Here is a 10,989-nt window from a genome sequence, read left to right as displayed (position 1 = left end):
CCTAGAACAATTAACATAAACATAAGCCACAAACTCGAGGCTACAGAAATTACAAGTGGCTTTGGAGGCTGTGAAGCAACTTAACCTATGATTGCACATGAGACCGTTGCTTGCAGCACCCACTGCCCCAGAGTGCCAATGATAAGGAGGAGAACTCCCACAGAGAGTCTATTACTCAGATTCACCACCACAGCCAAGCGGCTAGGTGAGACAATGGGACACATCCAGATAGCAGTCAAAGGCAAAGGAAGAGAAATGTATGCAGTTGAAGTCATGTGGGAAGAGGTTCATGTATATTAGAAACATCATCATAGGCCAGTTGGACTGAATGAACTACCCTTTGTGTTGTAGGTTCAATGTATGTATCAAAATATCTTTGTGAATGCATGTAACTAAACCAACCCAGTCGCAACAACTTTCTACATCTGCACAGGTCTAATGGAACAAATCACACATCTATTGTAAATCTTGTCTGATTTTTCTTCCTATTGAAACCAATAGGATGAAAGTTTAACAGGTTTCACAATGAGGAGGAGATCTGTTCTGCAGGATTACTGAAAGACAGTGCTATTTTCTGGGTCTGTAGATTGAAAGAAGCAAACATGGCCCTTCGCAGAGTGATATGCTCTTCTTGTCGGATGTTGGAGTTTAGGGAGAGTTTACAGGTTACTGAGGATTATATCTGGAATAAATGCTATTTGTTGTGAATCCTATCAGATCGAATAGATCAGTTGGAGAGGCAGTTAGAGGCAATGAGGAATTCACAAGATCAAGGGGATGTGATGGACGGCAGTTATAGGAAGGGAGGAAGTCTCAGATACAGTAACATAGATGGGTTAACTCCAGGAAAGGTAAGAGAGGTAGGCAGGTAGTGCAGGAGTTTTCTGTGGCTATCCCCATTTCAAACAAGTATGCTGTTTTGGAAAATGTAGGGGTTGATGGATTGTCAGGGGAATGTAGCACATATAGCCAAGTTTCTGGTATTGAGACAGGCTCTAATGCAATGAGGGGTACGTTGGGTTCCAAGAGATTAATTGCGTTAGGGGACTCTCTAGCCTGAGGTACAGACAGACATTTCTGTGGCCAGCAGTGAAAAATCAGGATGGTGAGTTGCTTCCCTGGTGCCAGGATCAAGGGTGTCTTAGAGAGGGTGCAGAATGTTCTCAAAAGGGAGAGAGGCCAGCAAGAGGCTGATTCAGTATGTGGATGTACCTAGTAGAGAAGGGGCAAAACCTGACTTACTCTTGGGAAATAAGGCCGGGCAGGTGACTGAGGTGTCAGTGGGGGAACACTTTGGGGCCAGCGACCATAATTCTATTAGATTTAAAATAGTGATGGAAAAGGATAGACCAGATCTGACAGTTGAAGTTCTAAATTGGAGGAAGACAAGAACTTTCAAAAACTGATTGGGCGCAGATGTCCGCAAGTAAAGAGACAGCTGGAAAATGGGAAGCTTTCAGAAATGAGATAATGAGAGTCCAGAGAAAGTATGTTCCTGTTAGGGTGAAAGGAAAGGCTGTTAGGTATAGGGAATGCTTGATGACTAAAGTTATCAAGAAAAAGTAGGAGGCATACGTTAGGTATGGACAGGACAGATCAAGTGAATCCTTAGAAGAGTATAACGGCAGTACAAGCATACTTAAAAGAGAAATCAGGTGGGCAAAAAGGGGACATGAGATAGCTTTGGCAAATAGAGTTAAGGAGAATCCAAAGGGTTTTTACAAATACATTAAGGACAAAAGGTTAACTAGGGAGAGGCTAGGGCCCCTCAAAGATCAGCAAGGCAGCCTTTGTGTGGAGCCACAGGAGATGGGGAGATACTAAACAAGTATTTTGCAACAGTATTTCCTGTGGAAAAGGACATGGAATATATAGATGTAGGGAAATAAATGGTGATATCTTGAACAATGCCCATATTACAGAAGAGAAAGCACTGGATGTCTTGAAACACATAAAACTGGATAAATCCCCAGGACCTGATCAGGTGAACCCTAGAACTTTGTGGGAACCTAGTGAAGTGATTGCTGGGCCACTTGCTGAGATATTTTAATCATTGATAGTCCAGGTGAGGTTCTGGAAGACTGGAGGTTGGCAAACGTGGTGCCACTATTTAAGAAGGGCAGTAAAGACAAGTCAGGGAACTATAGACTGGTGAGCCTGACCTCAGTGGTGGCCAAATTATTGGAGGGAATCCTGAGGGACAGGATGTACATGTATTTGGAAAGGCAAGGACTGATTAGTCAACATGGCTTTGTGCGTGGGAAATCATGTCTCACAAAGTTGATTGAGTTTTCTGAGGAAGTAACAAAGAGGATTGATGAGGGCAGAGCAGTAGATGTGATCTAAATGGACTTCAGAAAGGCGTTTGACAAGGTTCCCCATGGGAGACTTCTCAGCAAGGTTAGATCTCACAGAATACAGAGAGAACTTGCTATTTGGATACAGAACTGGCTCAAAGGTAGAAGACAGAGGGTGGTGGTGGAGGGTTGTTTTTCAGATTGAAGGCCTGTGACCAATGGAGTGTCACAAGGAACGGTGCTGGGTCCACTACTTTTCGTCATCTATAGAAATGATTTGGATGTTTGTATAAGAGGTATAGTTAGTAAGTTTGCTGATGACACCAAACTTGGAGGTGCAGTGGACAGCAAAGAAGATTACCTCAGACTACCATGGGATCTTGACCAAATGGGCAAATGGGCTGAGAAGAGGCAGATGGAGTTAAATTTAGATAAATGCAAGGTGCTGCATTTTGGGAAAGCAAATCTTAGCAGGACATATACACTTAATGGTAAGGTCCTAGGGAGTGTTGCTGAACAAAGAGACCTTGGAGTGCAGGTTCATAGCTCCTTGAAAGTGTAGTCACAGGTAGATAGGATAATGAAGAAGGCAGTTGGTATGCTTTTCTTTATTGGTCAGAATATTGAGTACAGGAGTTGTGCGGTCATGTTGCAGCTATACAGGACATTGGTGCTGGCAGGTGGGACTAGATTGGGTTGGGATATCTGGTCAGCATGGATGGGTTGGACTGAAGGGTCTGTTTCCATGCTGTACATCTCTATGACTCTATGACAAAGCAATGAAGAATCAAATGGCTTAAATTCCACTTGAGGAGGAAGCAATGAGCCATTCTGTCTACTGGGGTGGATTCCTCCAATGGGCAAAGGACACCCTCCATAGGCAGCACACTCCTCCTTTCAGGCATTTAAATACATTTTATATATGGTGGGTGAGCTGCTAATTTCAGCATGTGTCCATCTCTCATGTTATGGGAGTCAGCGTGGGTGTGATGGGAGGATGATAGGCTGTGTTTCCTTCCAATTATCCCTGCCAAAAACATACCCAGTTGTGGCCACATAGTATTCAGATACATATCTGTCTCGTACATAAATGTCAAAGTTGGTACATTATTGTGAATGGAAAACTGTAAAGATATTCCATTAGAAAATAGTGTGTCTATGTAATGTACAATAAATAATTGTATTTTTGACAGTTAATTCAGCCATGAGCATTATACTATTTAATTCAAAAGGTTGTTTCGTGATCACTCAATAAATCTAAAGATCTCTCGTTAATGCAAACATAAAATGTAACTTCACACAATTATGTATAAATGTGAGAGTAATAAAATGAAGTGAATGTACAGTTTATAATCGTACCAATATGGAATAAGCATTCGCTGTAATACATCATTTCAATGATCTTACACCAATCAAAAAATACTTTCCACTTATGTTGTTAACTTTCATAAATAATTTCAAAATAACTTTTAATTGAATACCCATGTTTGCACTCACCAAGAAAGGAAAATATGAAAGAGGATTATGGGTTGACAATATTTTCCATTATTGCTATGTAATATCAATTATAACTATTTTTCTCACATAATTTTTAAAATATTTGCTAATTTATAATAATACTGAAACACAAAAAGTAAATGAATGACATTCTGTCTGTAAATCTTTTAATCACATGAACTGAGAATGCTCTGCAATTAAAATGTTATGAAGTTTTAACGTAATATGATTTGGTGATGGTTTACAGTATAAAGACAGATACATGAGGTTCTATGCTAATTAAAATTTATTACTAAAATAAAATAGTTAATATTATACAAAATAAAGAACAAGAGAAGATAAAAGGAGACAAATTGTTTTTAAACAAGTGTTTATTGATAATAAATCACAGACACTCTCTTACCTCCAGAGAGTTATCTTTCTCACTGCCATTAAAGACATCTTCCACTCTGCAGGTCCTCCTCATGTTTACCACAAAAATCAGAGCCATTGGACTGCTCGCACCGAAGAGTGAAAACCATTAATTATTACACGAATAATAAAACCTTTCTTGGTTCGTTTATAAAGTTGTTGTCGCTGAGTCCACACGATGCATCCAAAATTAACATGGACATCTTGAAATCAGTGAATGCTTTTGTTTTGCTTGAAGATAAGTTGTATCAAAAGATTAAAATAAGTATTCATTTTTGAAATGGTCATGTGTAATCTATGTGTATATATTAAATTCAACTTTCTTTTTATTCATCTATCCTTTCTGTAGACTCACATACTAAAACATATATGTGTAATGCAAGTCATAATAAAACACACTAGACCTCAATATTTCTAGCTCTGTTTAGATCAGTGTGTTGATTTTTTTTCAATGATGTTACTTTTTAAAGGAACCACATTGAAAGCAATGAGCTAGAATTTGTTCTGGTTAAAAGGTTGCTTAATATTATGAAAAAGAGTCCTGCTCATATTTCAATAGAAAATGTTCAGAAAATAATTCGTAGTAATAAAATTTATTAAGTATAATTAATAATTGAATGAAAATTAATTTAAAACCATTAAGCAAAAGTTAATCCATAATAAATCTTTTTGTATTCTCTAGGGTAGCTAATTAGTGATACAATATATATTTTGCACCATTTATCTATATACAATATGAAGTTGATACCACGGTTTTTAATTATTTCTAGTTTGATCATTTGATATTTCTTCCATTGTTGCTACCACAACTGATGATTAATATCCAAAACCTAATTCTGAAGGAGAAGGGTATGGTTTTTGGTCAAATATTATATAGAAGCAAAAAATAATTCTGCTCAATGAGTCTTTTGGGGTATGCTAATCATTGCATTTTTTACACATGACTAATTTATTTTTGTGTTAGCTTTATGATAGTTTTACATATGACAACTATCATGCCAAGCTTCTCTATTGCTAGCTTTTAAGTCATTCAAGATGTGGTCTGTGAGTGGGACATTGTAAATGTACGATGTAGTTAGAATTTGTACCCAACAGTGTATGTTAATGGGTCATTGAGGAGCATCTAAAATTCTGAATGGCTAGCCAGTAGTTATTAATTCCTCTCATAGATCAACTTATTTAAAAAAAAGACTTCCTAACAAGTAAAGCACAGCATTATGCATAATTGTTTGCTATCCCTGGCAACAAAAAATGCACTCAATAAATTGTTTGAAAAAAGACAGAAATATAAAGGTTTAGCTTTGATAATTTTATAGTGGCTATAGTGTAATAAGGCTGTACCACGGTAGGACAGCTACTAGTTGCAAAAGAATGATGAACTTTCTTGTCTTTCAAAATATAATTACTACTATATGCTCGCTACAGAAAAAACATAACATTAATACTTTTTATGTTGAATGTTAAAATTCATCCTGCCTTGTCCTGCTTTTGTTTTAGCTACTGCTCCCAGATTTGTTGTCAAAATTCAATAATATACAAATTGTAATGTAAAATTGCATTGTCATAAGCAGTTCCTGGGTCATTTGAAGTAAACTTTAAAAAAAAAATCAGAAATATCATGACAGCCACCAAAGGATCTAAACACAGTGAGCTTGCCCTGTGGTAATAAAACTAAACCTCCTGGCTTTTATTCCTATGTCTTTTCGATGATACCCTATTGTTGAACAGTCATGCATAACAAAGTGTTCTGAATATCAACCCTTTGGCCAGTGTTTTGGTGCTTCAAGGATAGAAGTACCTTTTAAGACATTTTTATGTATAAGATTCAAAATATAACTAACCATGGTTCTTGTGCTGAGTCAGATCCTGACATTATAAGGTTTTTTTGGCTTTAAATGGTTGATATTAGTCATTCATTGTATTCAGAAGTGAGTGAGAAGGTGAAGTGCAAAATTTAGAAGAATATTTTGGGTGTTTTATCATCTGTAGCTAGCTAAGCATTTTGATGTATTTTTCTCCGTGGCTTTTTGTTGTAATAAAATCAATGAAAACCTGTGTGTGAATAAAATGGGGAATGATGCAATTAATAAACAATATTTGTTCCGTGCAGAAGGTGACTTTTAAACATGTAAACATTCTGAACATGTTATTCAATAGGTAGACATTTTTTCCAAAGGTGCATTTGTGCTATAAGAGAAGGACTAGAACACCAATGTCATTTGAATGAAGTGACTAGAATCATGAAACTTCTCTCACGTCAAATGTATTATGCATTCTTCGAGTTACAGATATACCAGAATGATCAGTGTGCGTGGCTCCCTTTTTCCACACACACAAGTATTGACCTCAGTACTGGGAGCAGACTCACACCAGTCACATCATTGACCAAACTTCATTCACTTTAGGTTGATTTCACCATTGTAATGGAGGTCACACAACATGAAAGTGTAGACAGATCCTTTTGTTGAAATGTGTTAGATACTAGGAGCTCAGTGTTGTCTTTACTCTGCATTTTAGGTGTTCTGGTACCAAATTGATAATTTAACAAATGTTAAACACATTTTCATTAGTTTTACATTAATTTTGGTGCTCAGAAGTAATAGATGTGTTTAGAAGAATTAATCATGCAGGATAATGTAATCAAAAAAAGCATTTCACCCATAAGGCAAACACAGGCTGAAATATTATTCTGTCAGACAATTTATGGCCAAATGTTTGTTCCAGCTTACATACGTGCCTCTGATATAGTGGCTCTGCTGGCAGACAGGTTGGCAGCTGTCCTACAGCAATACATTTTCATTAAATGTTGCTTTGATGCAGTTTTACACTTTGAATGTCTGATCAGTAAAATAGGAAGACTGTTTTAGTTTTGAAAGGTGTAGAGTACTGAACAATGCAGAGAGCCCTAATTGGACAAGGAAAATATACTGAACAGATCTCTGTTTGTATTTTACAATGAATCTGGGACTCTTTAATTCAAAATGCAAAGTTTTGCTTTTCATGTTACTATGTAGACATTACCATTGGAAAAAAAAGGAGAAAGGAGCCATGTCCCTCAAGTCATGCTTAAAAAGGTGCAATAAAACAATGTGCATTCTCAGTCACAACTGTGGATTGCTGAATCCACTAATTAATATTTCTTTCTAGCTTTGGTATTAAATAACAGTTAAAAGGTTCTTAGAAATTCTGGGCTTAAGAATCTATGCAAGTCTCCCATTTTTTGACTTTGTCCACTGAAATGAGTCGTATCTCTAATCATAAATAAATAATCTTTTTTTTCTAGTCGGTTTTTCTCTCTCCCCATGCCAAGATCAATATCTTTAAACATCTTACTTATTTTATTACTGCTTTTGGTTTTCTGGGACTGATTGAAAGTTGCTCAGAGGAAATCTTTGGTTTTGCTTAAGTGTCCATGACATTTAATCATGACTTTCCTTGCAGTTTAATTCCAGCCAGTCAATCAGTTAATCCACTTCAATTGATTCTGTGCTCTCTGTTATTGGCTTGCACTCATTGGGCATCCGCTGGTGCCGACTCAGCTGCGTGGCTTGTGTGAAGCTCCGATCGCACTTCTCGCACCTGTAGAGGCAATGATAAAATTGAGACAGGGAGCTATAAGTAAAAGGTGACGGGCTTGTTCTCACCTCAACTAATCTGAACAGACACTTAAAAGTGGTTGCAGATTTTACAAGGCTCCCAGGGTCTAATTGGAGGCTACTCCCCGGCCTTGATTCAAGTGACGGGACAAGGTCTGTTTGATTCAGAACAGAGGAATCTGTCAATAGACAGGGAGGAAGGTGATTTCTCAAGAGATGCCTGTCCTGTTATGGCGCTGATCACTGTCAGTTCAAATAGATAAAGAACAAAAAGAGATTTTCAGGAGCATGCCATCAAAGGAGCAGGCCTGTCGGATGTTCAAGCGGCCTAGGAGAAATTGATGACAGCCTAAATCTCACCTTTCAGTAATTCAAAATCACATGGAAGGATCTGTAAATGGCACATCAGCCTCAAGAAAATAGCCTCAGTGTTTAAATACAGAATGATGCTTCAGATATCTTAGTGAAATCAGAAGAAAAAGCTATCTTTCAGCAACATTCAAGAATACTTCATTGCTGAAAAATATAATTTAATCTTGTTTTTCAGACCATTCTAAAATTGGCTGCAAACTGTCAATAAAATTCATTTTCTTTAAAGATGGTGCATTCTAAAGAACTGCAATGTGACTGCATTTGAATGGTAGCCGTTGTTTTATTCCAATATCAATTAACTATCCAAATATTATATTCGATCATTGTAAAAGGAGATGTTGGTAAGCGAATATTGACATTGACCAGGGCTTACGAAATCATCTTAGTTAACAGATTGCAAAGCTTTGTGCTCAAAATTAGAAAACAGAAAATGAGTTCATCTTCTGCCACATGCCTGTGTATGGATTGCTGGGTGAATTTTGTGCCAATTGAAGTCAAACAGCATACTTTATACCTGGGCCAATTTTTTCTACCATGATTCATTTTACAAATGAACTTGAAAAATTTATATAAAATGAGAATAATGCCTCCTATTGGCAATATAGAACTTGCATTAAACAGGAGCAGAATCTCACAGAGATAGACCGATGAACTAATATCATGGAAAAGTTATTTAAAATACCAATTTTCCACAATCCATTTTTTAAACAAAATGGCTACAAGCCACAATGTATCTTTTGACTATTTATCAACCACATCATTCTACCTCTCAATCCATAATCAATCTCTTGTGTAATCAGAAATAAATCTTATTTGCCTTTAAAGTCAATACGTACTATCCAGCTTCAGTAGTGCATCTGGTAAGAAATTGCATAGTTTATTAAGGTTAATGTGAAAATAGTTCCAACTGAATTTTCTTCTTAGTCATAATGTGTTATGGAAACCAGAATTTGGTGAGAGTTATAAATATAAGATAAGTAATAAATTCAGTAGAGAAGTTAGGAAAACTTCCTTACCCAAAGTGGAAATGTTCAAGTGATTGGCATAGATATATTTAAGGGGCTGTAGGATAAACATGAGTGAGAATAGTAGAAGAATATGTTGATAAGGTTATGTGAATACAAGTAAGAGGAAGTTCACATGGAAGATGAAGTTTGGCTCAGATCTGTTAGATTGAATGGATCTTTGCTGCAGGATGTTATCACCAGACACATATCACTCCCACCCCCCACCCCCTCCTCACCCCTGTCAGCATCTTGCTGCAAACATTCCTTCCAGGACACCCCGACCCACTCCTCCTCCTCTCTCAATACCTCCATGGCATCTTCCATGCAATCCCATGCAGAAGGTGCAGCACTTGCATTTTTACCTCCCCACTTTTCATTACCTCAGGCTGCAGACACATTTTCCAAGTGAAGCAGCAATTTGCCTACACTTCATTCAGTCTGGGGACCATTGTATGTGCTGCTCACAATGTGGTCTGTTCTACACTGGGGATATGAAATGCAGACTAGACAGCCACTTTGCAGAACACCAATATGTTCTGTTGGCAAAAATTACCCTGTGCTTCCTGTTGTCTGCCACTTCAAGACACCACCATGTCCCCTGGTCAACATTTATGTCTCAGGCCCCAGTGAGGCTCAACTCAGCTCAACCTGGAAGAACAGTGTCTCATTTTCCATTTGGGGACCCTGCAGTTTTCAGGACTCAATATCAAGTTCAATAATTTCAGACACATAAACAGAAATTGCTATGGAAACTCAGCAGGTCTCACAGTATCTGCTGCAGGCCATGTACTTTAGATAGGTCACAACACTGTTAGCAACAGACATCAGGATTTTAACCTAGTGACACTGAAGCCTGGGTAATGAGTGGATTGAAGCGTAATTTTCAGATGGTGGTGTTCCTATGTTTCTGTTTCCTTAGTCTTTCTAAACAGTGGTGGTCATGGTGTTTGGACGTTACTAATCAAGGAGCTCTGGTGAATTTTATAAAATGGTGCACATTACTGCTACTAAATATTGATCATGAATGAAGTGAATGCTTGTGAGTGTGGTGCCAGTCAAGCAGTCTGCTTTATCCTGATGTGTGAAGCTTTTTGAGTGTTGTTGGAGCTGCACTTATCCATTCAAGTTGGGAGTATTCCATCAAACCCCTGACTCTACCTTGTAGATGGCGAATAGACTTTGGTAGTCAGGGGTGGGATAATTAGCTTCCTATACCCTTTAAAATATCTTGTGGTGACATATCAGTAGTGATGGTAAATTCAAAGCTGCTTTTCTTGATTTATGAACCTTTCAGTATTGGGTACATTTGCATGGGACATCCTTGTGCTGAGTATCTTCAAAACTTCAACCATCAAAAACTGAAGTCCAAAAGGGTAGATTTACCTGATGTTGGCTCCTGGGCAACTACAGCAAAAAAGAAGATGGAGACCTGATTTACTGGACCTCTCCTCCCCTCCCCCACCTCTTCTTTTCACAATGCCCCAGGATTTTTGGATTTCCAGTCAGGTTTGTTGAGAGTCAAGAAGAAAACCCTGTCTGAGCTGCTGCAGCATGAGAAATTACAGCTATTTGTTGATCTACATAACACATAACACACAGGTTAACATTCTTGTTGAGGCAAATACCTTGAATTTTATGAATTGTGCGAAGTATTAACAGGGCATATCAGGTTCATGCACATATAATCAGGCTTCTGTGCTTACCGATGTTACTGCATAGTTGAATGTTACCACACTGACTCCGTTACAGAGTTTGAATGAAGGTGAGGCAGATACTTTTATACAAGAGCATCACATACTATCATGTCAT

At 37.7% G+C, this 10,989-nt stretch overlaps 1 protein-coding gene across 2 annotated transcripts in view; it reads right to left on the bottom strand.

The window, feature by feature from the left end:
* Window positions 1-7,337: 7,337 nt before the first annotated feature.
* The window catches only part of prdm6 (PR domain containing 6), a 208,865-nt gene continuing 205,213 nt past the window's right edge, over window positions 7,338-10,989 (bottom strand). For both annotated transcript variants that reach the window (XM_060844811.1, XM_060844804.1), the window contains exon 8: window positions 7,338-7,784. In XM_060844811.1, the coding sequence (XP_060700794.1) occupies window positions 7,670-7,784 (115 nt within the window). In that variant the 3' untranslated portion in view covers window positions 7,338-7,669. The remainder of the gene's footprint in view (window positions 7,785-10,989) is intronic.

This window comes from Hemiscyllium ocellatum, chromosome 2 (genome assembly GCF_020745735.1).
Source record: "Hemiscyllium ocellatum isolate sHemOce1 chromosome 2, sHemOce1.pat.X.cur, whole genome shotgun sequence".
In the NCBI taxonomy this organism is placed as follows: domain Eukaryota; kingdom Metazoa; phylum Chordata; class Chondrichthyes; order Orectolobiformes; family Hemiscylliidae; genus Hemiscyllium; species Hemiscyllium ocellatum.
The sequence above is the reverse complement of the archived record's forward strand: the minus strand, read 5'-3'. Positions and strand labels throughout refer to the sequence as shown.